Below are 20,277 nucleotides of genomic sequence, written 5' to 3'. Positions count from 1 at the left end.
TTACATATTAATAAGATGCTATATCTGTTCCTGTCTTAGGGAAGAATAATGCTGTTGTTGGTTGCTGCCAAGTTCTGTGTGGCTGGAGTATGGAAAAGGTTTGCATTCTTGACCAGAGTCTTCTTCAGCGTGGTTCACAACATCAATACACTACAACAGTTCTGAACGGCTTCTCTCTGTCCTCTCCTGGTCCTTTCATGTAGGGCAGCTGGTCTTACATAGTCACCATGAGCAGGAGGTGGATAGCCCAGAAACAGGCATGTGATGGTGTCGTTGCCTCATGGGTTTCCCCTTTATTTCAGTTTAGTTCAATATTATTTCAAATCAAGTGGTTTTAAATAAGTAGTTCGACTGTGCAATTGTGAACAAAAGTTAGGAGCCCATGGCTATTGGGCATATGTTTTTGGAAGTATAGAACAAGCACTTGGGCTGCAGCCTGAAAGCCACATTATCTATCAAGCCATGGATATTTACCAGTACAAAGGAATCCTAGATTGGGTTCTCTCTTCAACTGCTTTGCTATCTTTTCTAGCACATGTGAATAGGTGTGGAAGTGAAGAGAATCTTGGAGTCAAAATATTCTGTACTAGAGCAGAGAGTTTTAAAATGCTTGCAGTGGGCACATCTTTGTGCTCACAGACTGCGGGCTGCACCTGTGCCAGCTACCCACATTGTTTTGAACACACTGGCCACAGGTGACCAAATGCACAGTCTCTCCAATGATAACTCCTGCCTTTGGAACTCTTGAAGTGCGTTCAGAGCTTCCCTCAGAAGTCCTACACCGCCTTTCTTGACCTCGGACTTCTGTTTGCTCCATGCGTTGATACCGTTCAATAATATGCTGTTATGTCACTGTGGGCTGTGTAGGCAGGGAAAGGGGGCTTAGCTGCTCTGATGTCTGGCAGGAGCTGGGCAGCTTTGGGTCAGACAGAGCCAAATACAGTACTAGGGGGAACTTGGGGAGCTTTAGAACTGGAATTCCAATGCCCATTAACCGTTTTTGTTTAATTATGACAATTATTTAAAGCAGGCAAAGAATTAATGTCCTGAGCCTGACAGAGGCTTCCTTAGGGCCAACCAGTTAGTTCATGGCATCGGTAGGATTTGAACCAAGGACATTCTGCTTCACAGCCCAAGCTTTAGCTCCATTAACTCTCAATGGAATGGAGGATCGGTCATAACTCAGTGGCAGAGCATCTGTTTTGTATGCAGAAGATCTTAGGTTCATTCCCTGGCATCTCCAGATAGGGCTGGGAGAGACCCTGCCTGAAACCTTGAACAGCTGCTGCCAGTCAGTGTGAACAATACTGAGCTAGATGGACTTGGCTTGGTATAAATCAGCTTCCTGGGTTCCTATGGCTGTGAGTCTGTGTGCTTTGGTGCAATCCTTTGGCCACTTATTTTACACCAGAAGCTTTTCAAGGGCACTTCTTCACATGCATGAAGGTGCTACAGTATTGTTATCAAGTACACATTTATTATTCATTCATTCATTTAACATAATTGTATACTGCCCAAAACACAAGTCTCTGGGCAGTTTAATGTATTGAGATGACTTGAAAATTCTGGAGACTGTACTCTTACCAATTTCTGGCACAGAGACATTCACCACTGATTAAAGGGTAAGCACTTATCAAAAACAGCATCCTGCACAGCCTAGTCTGGGGTAAAAAGCCATCGCTGCAGGACAGCTTTTTTTGCTGGAATGAACTCACCAACATGGGGCTACAGTCCTTTCCTAGAAAGCTCGGCACCGGCTGCAGTTCTCCAGCGACAGAACTGTGTGCACCCACAATTCTATCACACAAAGGCAGAATTTGTTATCAGCTGCAGAATGAGAGCCAGGGCTTTTTGCTTATTTTAAAAACATAATGAAATGTCTAGCCCTAAAGACAATAATGACAGGTTTGAAGGCAGAGCCCATTCTGAATGTACATGCACACACACTGCCTTGATACTTCACGTGCACAGATGAAAAGGCTAAGAAAGAACACTGGTGTGGAGAATATCTGGTGAAATCTCAGAAGGTGGCAAAGGAGGGTTCCCAGTGGGCAAAGCGAATAGCCCTCATAGCTGTTTGACCCTTTTAGAGGAGCAGAATAAATTATGCACATAAACAGGGGTGTGCAAAGGGGTCTAATCTATACAAGTTGCAATATTCAGCGCTTCTTGGCATGGAATTTCATCCAGACTAGTTAGTTGTGACTAAGCACCATTAAAATCAATGTGACTTATTAGTTATGACAAGTCCCATTAATTTCAATGGGATGTGGCCCTGACTAACACAAGCTGGGTGCTGCCCCATATATATTTTTTAACATGCAGGATATACATATCCCTGGCCTTGCTGCCCAACTGACAGGCCAATCAAGAAGTACTTGAATTTCAAGTGCCCACATCTTCAAGGGCTTCAGCGCTGGCTGAAAGGCCAAGCACTTCGGCACAGCTGGGCTATCGGACAGCTGAACAAGGAAAGACAGGCTGCTCTTCGGCACACAAAAGGATCGGGAACAGAAATGGCTCTCTGCAGCAAGTGATGCCTGTAACAGACATTCCATGATGTTGTTAACTCCAGTTTTTCACACCCAGCTTTTAGTTTGCATCTCCTCTGGAGTAGGAACATAGGAACACAGGAAGCTGCCATATACTGAGTCAGACCATTGGTCTATCTAGCTCAGTACTGCCTTCCCAGACTGGCAGTGGCTTCTTCAAGGCTGCAGGCAGGAGTCTCTCTCAGCCCTATCGTGGAGATCCCAGGGAAGGAACCTGGAACCTTCTGCTCTTCCCAGAGTGACTCCATTCCCTGCGGAGAATATCTTACAGTGCTCACACTTCTAGTCTCCCATTCATATGCAACCAGTCCGGGGCAGACCCTGCTTAGCTAAGGGGACAAGCTCGCAAATTTATTTATTTGTTTGTTTGTTTGTTTATTAAATTTATACATCGCCCCAAACTTTTGTCTCTGGGTGAGCCATCGGGGAGCACTTCACACACAACTTGGGTTTTTCATTACACATTAGAGTGTATCTTGATCTATATCTGGGGTTAAAAAAAAAATCCACTTTTTGCATTGGCTTCTGGGGAAAACTTCAAACTTGCAGTAAAGCTTCGCAGTAAAGCCTGCTGTCTGGGAAAGCTCCAGCTGCAATGGCTTGCCCATTGCAGCTGGGGGTTATGGGAGATGTAGTCAACAACATCTGGGAATCTCTGTTACAGGGAACACTGCTCTGCAGTAGCTTATTCTCAAAGCACTTCCCCAGTAGAAAAAATCAGTCCCCTCATCTTGGACAGTGACCCCACGAAGGGCCAAATAAAGTAATTATTCTCAGCGGAAGTCAGCAACACGTCCTACAGGTTAAAATGCGATAAATGGTAGTCACGTTGCTCCTGTTACAAAGGTTGACAGAGCTTGACAATATTGTCTGCAAAGGTCTGCTGGTGAGTTGGCTCCATTTTTCTTTTCTTCTTGACATTTAAAGATGCCCATTGCTAAAGAAGGAGTTTTAATAAGTCGGCTCTGTAGGCTTCGGCTGTGTAAGTCTTGGTGACCTGCTGATAACACTGAATTCCGACCCTGCTTGCCTCTCAGATAAGCAAAGTTTATAATGCATTTTTAAATAGGGTTGCTGTGAAAGTGAATGAGGGAAGAATTCCAAAAAGCCCTGATTTAGAAACACTGGCAGCAAGATCTATGCTTGCAGTGTGGTGGGTGTCTTCCTTTCTGTTTTGAATTGTGGCTCCCCCTGTGAAACACTGGAAATGGCATCTGAAGCCTTTGCTTCCTCCTTCCCAGACAAAGTTCCACAAGCAGTTCCAGCAGAGCTTGAAGGAACAATTCCGAGCAGAAAGCAAAAAGTCCCTACTGGGCTGTACTTGTAATTTATTGTGTTTGTGTCCTAACCTTCCTCCAAGAAACTCAAAGAGTACACGACTTTTTGGTTTGTTCTTCCTTTTAAAAACCAGATAAATGAGACAGGGATGTCAGACACTTACCGCTTCCATCAGTCCCTTTACAGTGGGAGACTTTAACATCAAAGCGTCAAACACTTCATCGGCCTCTTTCCTCACATAGAGCAGCACTGAAAGGACAAGAACCATACTTTGGAGTAGATGCATAACAGTCCCATGGTTGGACTACTTCCCATCAGACCGAAAATGGTTCCTCTCAAACAAATGACAAGTGAAAAAAGCCAGACACCCGTCTTAAAAATAAAACTATCATACATAATAAGGATGTCATGGGGCAGGAGGAATATTCACTGATTTGGAAATAGTCAGAGGGAAATCTGTGTGTCCCCCCACCACTCAGGAAGCAATGTCTAAGTATCATTCCCAAACACTTAATGAACTTACACCTCTGTCTGTCTGTCTGTCTGCCTGTCTATCAATCATATTTGTACATACTCCAACTTCTGTCTCTCGGCCGTTTACGACAACATAAAATAAACAGAAATAAAAACTTTAAAACAAAATGAAAACCACAGTCTAATTAAAAAGATTGGGTGGGAAAAAAAGTGTCTTTAAAGATTTTTTTAAAAGGAGGCTCTTATTTCAGCAGGGAGCGCATTCCAAAGCTTCGGGGCAGCAGCGGAGAAGGCCCATCCCTGAGTAGCCACTAGGGTTGGCAAATTATATGCTCTGTACCTTTTGGATAAGCTTGAGGCATGGATTTCAGAAAATCAAATTCTCGGGATTGAACAAGCAGGCTTTAGAGCAGGCCGCTCTACTCTCGATCATTGTATGATCCTGCACCATCTAGCAAAGAAATACTCTAGCTGCCCCAAATGCAAATTTTTTGTTGCCTTTATCGACTTAAAATCCGCGTTTGATTCTATCTCCAGATATTTATTATGGTCCAAACTTGGAAAAACAACAATAGATAAGAGATTGCTATTTTTGATGATGCAGCTTTACTGCAATTCCTCATTACGGGTTAGATACGTTATCAATGGGGCCCTAACTGATTCTAACCCCTCTACTCGAGGGGTAGACAGGGCTGTGTCTTGGCCCCGACACTGTTTAATCTCTTTATTAATGATTTGGCTCCATTTCTGGAGAGTGTGGATTCCCATGCCCCGAAGTTGGCTAACAAACGAGTGCCCATTTTACTCTATGCTGATGATGCAGCCGTGCTATCTCAGTCCAGATTAGGTCTGCAAAGACTGTTGCGTGCTTTTGCCGGCTACTGCAATGATAACAAACTAACAGTTAACTATAAAAAACCAAAGGTCCTGGTTTTCTCTAAATCCAGGAAATTATATAAATGGGTAATAAATCAGAACCACACTGAGCAGGTTTACAACTATAAATATTTATAGCAAATATTTAGGCATATTATTTCAATATAATCTAAATTGGAAAACCCACAGGCTGTCTTCAATTCATAAAGCCCGCAATACCCTCAGTGCCTTTTTGCGATTTTACTACTCTAAAGGGGGCCAGTTTGTTCCCATGGCACTCCAGGTATTTCGTGCTAAGATCGTGGCGCAACTACTTTTTGGAGTCCCGCTATGGATCCAGGGAGTAACAGCTGAACTGGAGAGAGTACAGTCTATTTTTCTAAGAGCAATCTTTGCAGTGCCTAGGTGTGTGCCTTATTCTGCTCTATGTTTGCAATCTGGGTCTTTCTCTATTGTCTGTAAAGCCTGGGAGCTTACTTTTGCTAGATGGAGTAAACTCTGTTCTGAGATTCAGGAATTTTCTTTTTTCCAATATTTATGGGTGGATTCTTATCCCAACCCTTGGCTAACATATGTAAATAATAAAATTATTCAACTGGGCTCTTCTCCTTCAGAACTCCTCACTTGGGAATATAATAAGGTGAAGGAAATATTATTTCTCCGGTTGCACGATACTGAACGGCAGGAACTTATGTCTTCTGCCAATAGGACTTGCTCCCCTTTACATTTTGGGATTTTGCCACCTTGGGGAGATAGAGGTGCTAATTACTTAACAACGCTGCATTTTTCTAAATTTCGTGTTTCATTTGCTCGGGCCTGGTTTAATGTGTTGCCCTCTTCTCTTTTGGAACGGAGGTTTGCTAAAGATCATCCTGTTGCGGTTTTCTTCCCTTGTGGCGTTGGCCTCCTGGAAACTGTCACCCATGTATTGCTATATTGCTCTTTATATCGGGATGCTAGAGAAGAACTTATTTCCCCTCTGCTACTCAAATTTCCCAGAAGGTGTGATCTCTTTTATACATATTACTGCCTCGCGGATTCAAGCCCCGGGATTACAACAATTGTGGCTAAATTTTTCTATATTGCCATTAGGTTAAGGTCCCTATTAAGTGCTTAATTGCGAGAGCTGTCTATTGTTTTTAAGTAATTTATTATGAGTGATTGTATTCTGTTATATTGTGTTTTAGCATTGTTTTATTGATCGTTGTATTGAGTATATTTGTTACTCCTATTTCTGCTGGCCAATGGCCGTAATAAAATTGATGATGATGAGTAGCCACTAGACAAGCTGGTGACAACTGCAGATGAACCTCTCCAGATGATCTCAATGGGTGATGAGGCTCATGGTGAAGAAGACATTCTTTTAAATACCCAGGGCCGAAGCTGTTTAGGGCTTTATAGGTTTTGACCAGTATCTTGTATTTTGCCCAGAAACTTATTGGGAGCCAGTGTAGCTCTTTTAGTACAGGAGTAAGATGTTCTCTCCAAGATGACCCAGAGACCAAACTGGCTGCCACATTCTGTACAAACTGCAGTTTCCAGGCTATGTACAAAGGTAGCCCCACATAGAGCACATTGCAGTAGTCAAGTCTGGAAGTTACCAGCATATGCAGGGGTGTCGTGGAGGGGGTATGTGCAGGGATGGAGCGTTGGTACTTCTCAGCTTCTCTGGCTGCTGGGGTGGGCATGGCCTTGGGGTCTGTCATGGAGAGCACCTACATCACTGAATACATTACTGAGCATATGTATCACTGTTCTGAGGTCATTTATCTCAAGAAATAATTGGGATCAAAACATCTGGTGTTCTGTTACAACGGAATGACAGGGCTAGCTGCAGTCAAATATACTTCCCAGTGTCTGGAACTAATTCTTTAATCCTGAAAAGTTTTCCCACTAACAAAACAGTTATTCTCATCCAAAAGTCAGAAGTCAGGTTGAGTCTCAGAATCAGGCTTTTTGGCACCTATGGCTGCAGTCTTATGCACACTGGCTGACAGATACTCAATAGTACTACTCAGGAGTTATTCTAAAGAACTACTTAATTTCAATAGGACCACTCGAGAGTAATTTAGTCTGGATGCCAGCCATTGACTGGAGAGGCCTAATCTGTGGCTGCCAGGGGCTTTGGCATATGTTCCCTGTTGAAATAAGAGCATCTCCTTCTCCGTTTGCTTTTAGGAAGGCTCTGAAGACGCACCTGTTTTCTCAGGCGTTTAAACTAATTTGTTTTTATCTTATGAGATTGCTTTTATTTATCTTGTGGAATTTTAACTGTTTATACTCTGTCTTACATTTGTTTTTTTTTAAATTCTGTTCACTGCCTAGAGATGCACCAGGCTGTGCAAAAATATGATAATAAATAAATAAATAAATAAATAAACAAGGACCTGTTGGCTACAATTTACTTCTGCATAAATATGCATAAGATGGCACTGTAAATCTCAGAATACATCTCAGTGATGGAGCTTCCTATTTCGTTATTGCCTCAAAATCATCTCACTGGGCTTTAAATATCATACACTGTGACTTTCTGTGAACAACAGAAAGCTGCAGCAATTTTACCCATTGGCAAGATGCCTCTAAGATCTTTACCAGAAGGGATTAAACATACATAAATGCCAGCTTCCAAAGGAAATTTGTTTGTAATAAATTCTATGAAACAAAAACAAATTATTTCTTTGGAAGGAGACCTAGCTGATGTTTTTAACACCGGGGAGATGACCTACTCGATGTTTGTTTTACATGTAGCAACAGCATGATCTGCTAAAAATATTTCTGCATTCAGACCTTTCAGACAAACAGCAATAAATTGATCCTTCTCACTGTTCGAATTACACTGTGCACACAGAGAAATTGGCTAACATCCTAACTCATACTGCTTGTGTGCATCCAAAAATATATGTGCAGTAGATGTGCTTCAACTTGTGGGGGGATGGGATTTCACTGATCTCCATTTCTTCTGCTAACCGAACAAAGAGACACCTTTTTAAAGTGGTGATTCTCTTTATTGAGCAGGAGGAGAGCAATTGGCCCTATCCATCCCCAGCACAGCATCCCTCCAGTGGCTGTTGCTGGTGTATGTCTTATGTCTCTTTTTAGACTGTGAGCCCTCCGGGGACAGGGAGCCACCTTTCCTTCCTTCCTTCCTTCCTTCCTTCCTTCCTTCCTTCCTTCCTTCCTTCCTTCCTTCCTTCCTTCCTTCCTTCCGTATATCTATGTAAATCACTTTGGGAATTTTGGTTGAAAAGCAGTTTATGAATATCCGTCGTATTCATATTCTTCTGGAAGACTCTGTGCAACACACAAATATGTCCTGCTGACAAATATGTCACAAATATGACCCACAAATATGTGGGTCACACTGTCATGCTTCAAAAGAGGGAGTGTATCACTGCATTAATGCTTCTTTTGGCTGCACTCACAGTGTTAGGATGTCGGCCATGGTCAGAAATATAGGTGGCTGTGTGATCCATTTCATCTGCCATTATTTGTACCTTTCTCCATCTGATCTTTGAATTGTGTGCTTCCTTCTATCCAACTAATATTGTCAGGAAAGCATATGCTGAATGACAACTTTGTTACAGGCAGGAGAGCAGCAAACCTGAATCACTGTTATGTTTACAAAGAAAAGGGATTTGCAGTTCTGTATCCCTTCAGTGGCCCAAATGGAATATTATCACTGATTGAGCCAAATCATGCTAATGAGATTGGATTCATCATCCATCATGCTATCACCATTGGCGTGTCATACAATGTCTGCAGATAACTGATATATCACAAAGTCTGGGGGAAGAATATAGATGACATTGAGGAGCTCGTCTCTCCTGATAACTGAGCAAAGAGGCACCTTTTAAAGTGGTGCTTCTCTTATATTTTGCCGGGGGAGAGCAACTATCCAACCCCAGCACAGCATCTCTTCAGGGGCTGTTGCTGGTGCCTACCTTAGACATATTTTTTAGACTGTGAGCCCTTTTGGGACAGGGTACCATCTTATTTATTATTTTATGTAAACCGTTTTGAGAACTTTGTTGAAAAGCAGTTTATAAATATCCGTTGTCATAGTAGTCTCCTTGTAAGGGCAAGCCAACCCAGTGAGGCCGTTCATACTTCTTGGAATACACTGTTTTCTTACACTCTGGGACTAAGTTTGCATAGTGGGTTCCTAGAGAGAAATACTATTTTAAGTATCCAAACAAGATTCACCAGCAGGCTGCACTGAAGGGAAGAGGAGCTGCTCCGCCCTTAACAGTTTTGAGATGAGGGCTCAGGACAACCACTTATCACACACACACACACACACACACACACACACACACACACACACACTTACTTATCATCGACAGCAGCTCACCATTTACCCTGTATGACTACATACCTGGCAAAATGTATTTGCATCAATACAAGTGTCTGCATAATTATGGACTTTGGAGCTGGCTTTATTAACTTCCCCCCAAGTTCAGCTGAATCACTGTTTGTTATAAAAAGTCAACATCCAAAAAGTCATAGGAACATAGGCAGCTGCCTTATACAGAGTCAGACCATTGGTCCATCTAGCTCAGTTTTGTCTACACTGACTGGCAGAGGCTCTCCAAGGTTGCAGGCAGAAGTCCCTCTCAGCCCTACCTGGAGACACCAGAAAGTGAACCTTCTGCATGCAAGCAGCGGCTCTTCCACTAAGCTATCTCACAGCAGCCAACGCTCACATGTAGTCATCCATCCAAATGCAAACCAAGGCAGAGCTTGCTGGGCCAAGAGGACAATTCATACAAGTCCAGCTCTCCTCCACAAGGGGAGAATTGTAAACATACAATCACTCCTATCCAGAGTTATAAGCACACCTGCATAAAGAGCTCCTGAGTGCAAAGCACCACATTCATTTCAAAGGAGGGAGCTTGTCTGTGAACAGAATGTACCTGTGAAATGCCTTCCCTCCAGTAAAATGAACGAGGAAGACCTTACAAGCAAAGAAGGGACAGCAATTCCATGCATGTTGGAGCATCAGTACTCATTAGCAATTGCTAGAAACAATCATTTCAAGGCAAATTCATCATTCATGACTGATTATAATAGCACTCAGTAACAATGCGAATGCTTGTGACTGCATTTATATAGCTTAAGGCTAGAAATTAATGATCTTAGAAGTCTGAATAAATCCTATTACACATAGATGATTCTTCATAGAAGCACATATTAGAGTTGGCAGGGAGCTTGTAGGGGTATGCACAAAACCGAGTGGTCCGGTTCGGTTTGAGTCCAAACCAGACTTGAACTGGACTGGCAGTGTTTGGTTTTGTGCACCCCAAACACGCTCAAACACCAACCCACCTCGGTTTGGTTCGAGTTCAAGCCGATTCGGGGGTACAAAAGATTTTTAAAAAACAACTCACCACCTCCGGGGGCACGTGGGAGGGGTCTCTGGAGGTTCCCTCTCCCCCTACTGGCCTCCCCCGGTATCATAACGGCCCGGTTTGGGTGTTTTTTGTCCCATTCCGGGCCTCTGTGTAGTTGCGGCAGCCATTTTGGAGGCTGCTGCGCATGCACAACATTGCAAACTGAGCATGCGAACCAGGGCAGGCTCAGTTTGAGGCCGGCTTGATGTAGAGCCCTCGAACAAGGCCTGTTCGATGTTGAGCCAGTATGAATCCCTAGGAGCTTGAAGGTCTTGTAGTCACTCAGTACAAGAATCTGGCACCGCTATTTAAATGTTGATGCTCTTGGTTGCGGACCCCTTTCAATTACTCCTCCATCTGGCACCATCTTTCAGTTCAGTTCTCTCTCCCTGATTATCTTTGAATGAATCAGGGGAAAGGAGGCAAACTGCCTGAGTAGTAACTGGTACCTCTTTTTGTTCCTTCCTCTTTTATTTGCTTCAGTGGTGGTGGTCCAAATTCCTCCTCTACTGGCCGGAATATCCTTTTAGCCAAGATACTACTGTTGAGTGAAAAAGAGAGAGAGAGACCAGATTTATATTACTGAAAAAAATCCAGTGCTATAGTAGCTGTCCTCCCAGCCATAGCTATGCTATGGTTATGCCAACCAAGACTTGTTTGAAGTTTACAGATCTGTCCAATGAAGCTCCATGTTTTATGTGTTGACATAATTTCAGAGGACAGCAATAGCACCCACACTCATTCCCTGTCCTCCTTTGAGCCAAAACCTAGCTAATTTTAGAGGAAATGTAGGTACTTTTGACAAGCCAAATCTAAAAGGGGGAGGGTAACTGGCCCTATCCACCCCCAGCACAGTACCTCCAGTGACTGTTGCTGATGTATATCTTATGTTTCTTTTTAGATTGTGAGCCCTTTGGGGACAGGGACCCATCTTATTTATTTATTATTTCTCTGTGTAAACTGCCCTGAGCCATTTTTGGAAGGGCAGTATGGAAATCGAATTAATAACAACAACAACAACAACAACAATAAAAGCAAGATTACCATTTTCATCAGTCCATGTTTTGTGGTACTATTGATTTAATATATATTTTGTACTAAAAGCAATGTTGCATCTGGTCTGTGAATCTGTGCAAGGACTTTGCAGAAATGTGTACTGTCACAGAACTTGGCATTGTGAGAACCTCAGGTTGGTGTTTTTTTTAAACCCACCAAGTTTCTAGTCCTTAAAGCCATGAAAACAAACCTGACATCCTGGAAGCCAGGGCAAGGTGGAGAGGGACAGAGCGGGGATTTCCAGGGCTGCCCTCCACAGCTCTTTTCTAAAGTTTAGCAGAATATATATTGTGCAAAATAAGCAAATATATACCATATTTACCCAAATTGATGACAACAATGAATTTAAGACTACTGCCTTAAAAGCAGAGGTTAAATACAGGTTATACCTGCATTTAGTCAAAAGGAACGAGACTCTGAATTTAAGACTATTTTTTAATATAAAAAACCTTGGGAAAAACATACTCTTGGATTGCGGTACATACAGTACAAACTGTCTTAATTTGCATAGACCGACAAATCCTGCAGAATGTGGGTCATTTTGCTACAGAACTTTGCTCTTACATTTTGACCAGACACACCACCCTGAAATATATATGTAGGGAGATCCATATACAAACACATGCAATATTCCATTGAATGAAACAAAAATTAACTTGTTTCCATCACAAAGTGACAGAAGACATAACAAAGTAAAAACAAAACAAAACCCTGCCTCTACCATAAAAAAACCTAAACATTTGGCTTTAAACTGCATCAGAATTCAACATTTGACCTTTTCCCCAAGGAGTTGGGACTCCTGGCTGCATAATGTATGAGGCAATAAATGTCTTACCCTTCTCGCTCGTCATCTGTGTTATAGTAAACCTGCAAGAAGGAACAAAGAACAGAGTTGCTGTTATGATATCACCAGTAGTTGCTAGACAGAAGAACTAAGGAAGAGGCAGGGAAGGTGCACCAGGAGCTCCATTTCTTATCTGCTCTATTTTTTCTCCCCTTGTCAACTACTTGTTTCATCTTGCTTAGACATATCCTTCATTCCAATTATGGACCCCAGCGAATTGTGTCCTTTAATGGTTTAGAGCCACCCCCCCCCGCCCCCCAGTATGGCCGCAGCCTAACACAGAGTGGATGTAGGTACCCAGTTAAACCAATGGGCAGCATCAACAGTGACGCTCACATAACAGCATGAGCACAAGCCATTCCCCCCAGCCCCCTAAAAAGCTCTTGGCAAGAGTCAAAGGACCATCAGCAATGGCATAAGATGAGGTACAGAAGGCTGCAGGGCGGCGGGATTCCTGAAAACTGGGTGGAGGCACCTTCCTATCACATGGGTAAGTGCCTCTGCCTGATTCCTAGGAACTTCCCCTTCCAGCTGCTGTGTTTCATCTTGTGCCATTGCCAAAGGTCCCTTGACCATTGCCAAAGGTCCCCTGACCACTGGGAATGGGGTTTACAGGGGGCTGCTGGGAGAAGGGTGGGCAAGGAAAGTGGCTGGAGCACCATTGGGCGTAGGCACATCTGACGCTAGAGAGAACTGGTGTGGTGTAGTTGTCAGAGTGACTCTTGGAGAAAGTCACTCAGTTTTGTGGCTGAGAGGGAATTTGAGTCCAGGTTTCCCCCCTCAGCCACAAAACTAACTGGGTGCCGTTGGGCTAGTCACTGGACCTGGTCTCACGATCAGTGAGACCCGGTTTTAACCTGTGAGTGAGAAGAGCGGGCTAAGCCTGCTCTCCCCACTCACAAGTGGGCAGGGAGCCCTGGGCAGCCGGATTGGCCGCCCACACGATGGCCGGATCCGAGACGGAGCCAGTGGGGGGTGGGGGCCGCGTGGCCCCCACAAGTCCCAGTATGCCCTGCGCGAGCGCGCAGGGCATACTGGGGAGACCCCCGAGCCCGGGGGTCTACTCATTAGTAGACTCACAAGTAGTCTACTCATGATGGTAAAAAGCAGGTACTCACGATGGTAAAATCATCGGCTACTGGTAAAATCATCGGCTACTCACGATGGTAAAAAACAGGTTTGCCGGAGCGCTCGCTCTGCAAACCTGCTTTTCACCAGGGGTTCTCGAGCGGGTTTGCTGCTCAAGAACCACCCGCCCCGGTGGTTCTTACGGTCACCAAAAATCGGGCTAGCCTCTGCTAGCCCGATTTTTGCTGATCGTGAGAAGCGCCCCACTGTCTCTCAGCCTAATCTACATCACAGGGCTGTTGTGAGGATCAAGTGGGGGACCCATGGAGCTCTCTGGAGAAAAGACAAAGTTTCTTAGGTTGAAGCATGATTCTGGCTGAAAGGAGTTCTAAAGCCAATCCGCACTTGCAGAAGGGAGAAACTGTGTTGATGTCTACCACTACATTGTCTTCTTCAGTGCTGGAAAATAATTTTAGGTGACATCTATTATTATATTGGCACGATTGTGCCAGTATAGTTAAGCTGGAGAGTGTTTTCAACATTCTCCCATTATAAGGCCTGAACATGCTATTGCTTATAAAATCAAAACCATTTGTCCGATCTGCCTGGCCATCAGCACACATTCACTAGGTGAAAAGAGATACCCAGAGGTGCACCTAGGTAATTTTGGAGCCTGGGCCTAAAGGCCTTTTGAGCCGCCCCACCTCCACCCCGATTAAGCATCATCTTGCTCCACTGGGTGACCACACCAACTGGGACAGACTAAAGAGGATTGGGGGGGCCCCAGGGGATGTGGAGGCTGTGGACTTCGGCCTCAAAGTCCAGGGGTAAGAGCACCTCTGGAGATACCTCCCCTGCAAATTTGATGAAGATCCATTGGAAAATGGCTCAGATAGAGCAGTTTTCTCTTTTGAACAGTGGTTTAAAGGGTTGGCAACATTTTTTTCAGGCGGACTAAGTGCTATTTAATTGATTTTGAAGTCCATTTGCATAGTTTCAGCCTTTAGACTTCATGTCAGAAAAGTGCCTTGGGATGGCTTTAGAAATTAGGCTCCATGCATGCACACTTTGCCTTGTGAAGGGATGAATCCAGGCAGACATTTAACAGATGCAGTTTCCATAATTACTTCCTAGAGATGTCCCTGATGAATTTCTGCTTGATGCATCTGATCAAGGCAATGTGTGGGTGCATGGAGCCTCATTCCTAAAGCCATCATCACATACTAGACTGTACAAAGTCTTTACAGCGTACATGGCACAGAAGTTAAGATGAACACCTTAACTTGTAATTCCCATTCTTTTTAGGGCACGAGTTAAAATATAAGACAGCTTAACTCTCATTTTAAACCAAAGATTTTTGGATGAGTGAATCAGTGTATAAGGCACAAATATTTTCTAAATGATGGCTGCTTAACAGAAACAAATGGTAAACTCCTAACTGTGTCACTGTAAATATTGCTAACACTGAACATTCTAGTCAGATGCCGATAGCTCTACTGATCATTTTCTTTGCCCTAATATACTGCAGACTCTCACTGCATTCTTAAATATAGGAAACAAGGGAAATGAATTTTTCCCTAGGACTGACAACAATGTCAGGTGATGTTGGCCAAAGGTAGGAGGGCTGAACCCAGTGCCACACAAAATGCAGCATGCCAAAGGATTGCTGGGAAACATAAATACTGCAGCACTGTGCAATGGATCAATTTTTTTTGCCATGGTTTTAAGAAGAGGAAGATGCAAGATAGAAAGACAGGAAAAGAGGGCAATAAAGAGACAGGAGAAGAGAGAGTGAGGCAGACAAGGCGGGAGGGTGAAAAGAAAGGAAGCGGGGAGACATATGAACAGGGGCGTATCTAGGGTGGGGCAGGCAGGGCATGTGCCCCGGGCACCACTTGAAGGGGGGCGCCATTTTTATTTTTTTTAATGGCCACCAAAAACAAAATGGCCACCACGCATGCTCAAATGGCCTCTGTGAGGCCCTAGACCATGCCAGGCCTCGCAGAGGCCATTTGAGTATGCACGGTGGCCATTTTGTTTTCAGCTGCCATTTAAAAAAAACCCAAATATTTTTTAAAATGGCCACCACACATACTCAAATGGTCCCTGTGAGGCCCTAGAGGCCAGTGGGGGGAGGGGGACTTTGCAGACCCCCCCACAGCCTTTAGGAAGCCCCCCAAAGGGGTTACAGGTTTGTTTGTTTTTTTTTAAAAATATAATATGTCACTGTACACATATTCAGATTGGCACTATGTACAGAGAATCAGGGCTTGTGAATACTGAGCTGAAGCTTATGAGCTAGGATTGTATTCATTTGCTCTTACTTTGCTTCTTGTGATGTTGGTTAAATGTGATGTCTTAATTATATGGCTATTAATGGTGAGTTTGTCTTTGAATCAGTGTGAAATCCTTAGGATTAAGACCCACTGGGAGTTTCGTTCTCTCTTTCTCTCATTTTAACTGTCTTTCTGAAATACTAAAATATATTCCAAGCAGTGACACAGTTTACTCTGCATATCCTTTAACTATTTTCAGAGTATCTGGAAAAAGTCAAATTCTCCATTTATTTTTAAAACTTGTGTAATAGAGATGCTACAATGCATAGTAGAGAATTAGACAGGCACTTCTGTTTAGTTTCCCAAGTACACCTCAACATAGTATTTGGGTATTTCATGAGCCCCAGCATACTGAAATGTGTAGTTTTCCAGCACTTTTTGGTCTGGCTATGTCCACTGCTAAATAGTTTTTGAAATATTAAAAGATTAACGAGCTTGACTTGTATTTTTGAGCTGATATTATGGTAAAGTTATCTGAAAGATGGGTGTCAGATGTTTGGACAGGGGGGCGCAATTTCAGTGCTTGCCCTAGGCGCTATTTTCCCTAGATACGCCTCTGCATATGAAAACCCTAATTGTGAGGATAACCCTTAGTAGGAGGGAAGATTGTGGCTGCCAAATAACTGGGTTTATAGCTAGGTGCTTTATGAACCTGTAAAGATTCTGGACTTTCACTACAGATGCTCTTATTTGCCAAACATGCTCCTCAGGCTACAACACTGGCTGCATATTTGTTTAGGAACTACCTTCTTCTTTCCCCTCTTCACCCTCATCCTGTACCTCCTGCCTGTGTCTCTCATACTCCCAGAGATACATGTACTACATCAAACCCTGGTTAGCTCTGAAAATGAGAGGAAGGGGGAATTTGCACATGAGATGAGACGGAAGGGGGACGACGACGACGGACGACTGTGAGAATTTGTGGAGCATTCCTGATTTCCTAACCATGGTTAAGAAGATCAGGCAGTGGACCTTTATTTGTTACTGATTGATTGTTATTTATTTATATCTATGTAAACCACTTTCGGAACTTTTATTGAGAAGCAGTATATAAATATTTGTCGAATTTGTATTTGTATTTGTTTTCCAGCAAATCGCCCAAAGCAGTTTACATCAAAGCATTAAAACCATAACCAGTCATAAAAAACCTAAGCAATAACAAAGAGACTTTTAAAGTGCTAGATCGTTTCATGTTATGCCCTTAAATCAGATCATCTGATAGGTAGTGTCTGTCCCTTCTCCTTAGAGCAAGATGGTCTTCAGTTTAGAGGCTTGATTTGTGGAAGGTTAAGACTGTGGTACTCCCCTAGATTTTCCTTTCTGTAAAATATATTTTAAAACACAAGTTTCTTTTAGGAACAGAGGTCTCCTCACACAGGCTGCATTCCCATTTACAAAGGCAAAAAGGCCTCAGGGGAGTTAACTTCAGTTATTGTTCCAACATAGTTAATGTACAGGTCCACAATCTCTTGTGAAGTCCTATAAGAATCTCCCCAAGTTCTCCTTGTGTTTTGCTTTCTATAGGGGATGTAGTTCTCTCTGTAGCAAAGGCATGGGTGACATTAGCACTACTCTGATAATGTTAACCCAAAGCAAGAGTTGAGGCATAGGGGGGCACAGACAAACAACCAAGAGTGGCCATAAGAACAACCTCTTAATTCTGACTGTGTTAACAGCCATTTCAAACTTCTGAACATTAATTTTCCTTCAATGAACAAGTTAAGCACCATTTGCTTCAATCCTCAATTCCTTTCATCTAAGAGTAACCAAGTAAAGGGCTGGATTACAGCCATTTATTTCTGAACTTCCTACAGTACATCAATTGTTGATATGCAAAGTTACCCTTTTCCAGAAGCAAGGTACCAAAAAGCCTGCTAATGATATAACACTTGAACCAAGATGAGGCATTTGTGCTTTGCCCAGCTTCCTACCTGCCCAGTCCTTTGGAGATTCCCAAAGTGAACGTCTGGTATGAAGAGAACAGGCTGTGAGTCCAGGTCCGTCATTGTTTTGAAGTAAGTGATGTCACTCTTCTTCTGGAGGGTGGCAGTGGTCAGTTTCCCTTCAGCTGCTCATGAGAATCAAGGACAAAGTTTAGTGATTGGGATAGCGTGATAAGAGCAGGTGAGCACCATACAGATGGGAGGGAGGGAGGGAGGGAGGGGGGGATCTTCCTCACCATTGCTACAGGGGGGTTGAGATGGCTGGCCTTTTGCTTTCTTCCTGTTTTGCTTCCTCTCTTCGTCTCGGATTTTCCTCTCAGCTCCCTGTCATGAGAAGCACAGAGATGAGGATAAACTAGGTCCCTCCATGTAATAGGGATAAAGGGCTTCATAGCTGTTATGCCCCATCCAGTCAATGTGGCTGGAATTCTCCACTTTGGATTACAGGCAGTATCCAGGTCTTTTCTTTCCATTTCCTTTTTTTAAGTGAACAACAACAACACCCCAAACAAAATACTTCCAGAGTGTTGAACCAAGCCATACTGGGTCAGTGTTCCCTCTAAGGCGTGTGCATGTGCGCACCCGCTCACAGGTTTTTTGATGTCCACTCAGTTAATTTTAGATCCTGCTCAGGTTGAATCAGGAAGGCCCCACTCTGAATGCAGGTGTGCACACACTGTCTTGATACTGCCACCAAGAACAAAACTCATTCCGCACAGAGATCAAACAAATTAGAAGGAACACTGTACTGTTTCTTTGTTTAATTACGTGGACCAGAACCAATTCTCAAGCTTGTTTGTTTGCTTGCTTGCTTATACCCACCATATCATTTCATTATAGATTTATATCCTGCCCTCCTACAAGGAGTTCATGATGGTATAATCATTCACCCCCATTTTATCTTTACAATAACCCTGTGAGGTAGATTTGGCTGTCAGAGAGCAATTGGCACAGGTTCATCCCATAAGCTGACTGTGGATTTGAACCTGAGTATCCGCAGTACTAGCCCAATATTCTAACCTCCACATCACTCTGCCTCTTATTATTATGCCTCACCTGCACAACTATGGTTTCTTAAATGAGGCCACAGCGGCCTTATGCAGCCACCAGGGACTTTTTAATGCCCAGCCCACTGACTCTTAAGGGGCATGGCTCTGCTATGACCGCACCTGTGGCTACTGAGCATGTCACGTCCTTTGGCCTCAAGTAAACACTTGTTTGAGAATCAATGGGGAGGGAGAGTGTGTTTGCTCTTTGATATTGCTTGCTTTTGCTCCTGCCTTCCTCCCTCATGTGAGGAGAGCTTCAGAACCTGTAATTTTGCTTAGATGAAGAACCCTTTGTGGCCAGTGCCACATCCAGACATTTCTGATTTTCCCAATCCAGGACATCGATTTTCTGCATCAGAAGTCATTGCATGTCAGAGAGGAACATAGTACTTTACCCACCATACTATAGCAGATGACACACAACCCCCAGGCTCAGAAGCAGGATGCCTCTGAATACCAGTTGCAGGGGAGCAGGAACAGGAGAGAGGGCATGCCTTCATCTCCTGCTTGTGGACTTTCCAGGCGCATCTGGGAAACAGAATGCTGGACTAGATCGACCTTGCATCTGATCCAGTAGAGCTGTTCTTATCTCCTTGCAAGTGGATAAGGAGAAGTTCTTGTCCCCCTCTTGCAGCATGAGAACCAGGAATCATCCCATGAAACGGATTACCAGGAAACTGAGTACCAACAAAAGGAAGTACTTTTTTACTCAGCAGATAATTAATCTATGGAATCAGGGGCATAGCTAGGGGAGGGGGCCCGTGTTCACCCCTTTCTCTGGCGGCCCCTTGGAGTGAGGGAGATAGTGAAGAAGATAGGGAGGGGTGGAGCTGAGGGGCCCTCAGGAACTCAGGGGGCCAGGGTTCTTTGAATCCATTCGCTCATTTATAGCTATACCCCTGGATGGAATTCTCTGCCATGGGATGTGGTGATGGCCAACGGCTTGGATGTCTTTCAGAAGGACTTAGCCAAATTCACAGAGGACAAGTCTATCAATGGCTACTAGTCCTAATGGCGATAAGCTACCTCCATGTTCAGAGGCAAGATGCCTCCGAATACCAGTTGCAGAGAAGTGGCAAGAGAGGGGCCATGCCTTCATCTCCTAGTTGTGGGGCTTCCCAAGGCACTTGGCGGGTCACTGTGAAACAAGGTGCTGGATTAGATAGGCCTGATCCAAAAAGGCTCTTCTTACATTCATATGTACCATTATGCATACATTTGAGCAAGTATATATGGAAAACAAATGAAAAAGCAGAGAACAAATATTCATGGGGAGTCCATTTGCACACCCATCAGATTATGTTTACTGCACTGATGCACCACTGGACTTTGTCTGTACTAGCCTTGGAGGGCTGATCTACCCACCGTGTGAGGCAGGTAGACCGGGCATCCACCCCAGGCTTAGTGCATT

The 20,277-nt window shown here is 43.7% G+C and overlaps 1 protein-coding gene across 2 annotated transcripts in view; it reads right to left on the bottom strand.

Moving 5' to 3' along the window:
• GRHL2 (grainyhead like transcription factor 2) overlaps positions 1-20,277 on the bottom strand; it is a 133,133-nt gene that overhangs the window by 13,559 nt on the left and 99,297 nt on the right. For both annotated transcript variants that reach the window (XM_053247847.1, XM_053247848.1), the window contains exons 10-14: positions 18,054-18,141; positions 17,806-17,942; positions 12,462-12,493; positions 11,020-11,111; positions 3,994-4,079 (exon numbers count right to left, since the gene is read on the bottom strand). In XM_053247847.1, coding sequence (XP_053103822.1) covers positions 3,994-4,079; positions 11,020-11,111; positions 12,462-12,493; positions 17,806-17,942; positions 18,054-18,141 — 435 coding nt within the window. The remainder of the gene's footprint in view (positions 1-3,993; positions 4,080-11,019; positions 11,112-12,461; positions 12,494-17,805; positions 17,943-18,053; positions 18,142-20,277) is intronic.

The sequence above is a fragment of the Hemicordylus capensis genome, chromosome 4 (genome assembly GCF_027244095.1).
Source record: "Hemicordylus capensis ecotype Gifberg chromosome 4, rHemCap1.1.pri, whole genome shotgun sequence".
Lineage (NCBI taxonomy): Eukaryota > Metazoa > Chordata > Lepidosauria > Squamata > Cordylidae > Hemicordylus > Hemicordylus capensis.
The sequence above is the reverse complement of the archived record's forward strand: the minus strand, read 5'-3'. Positions and strand labels throughout refer to the sequence as shown.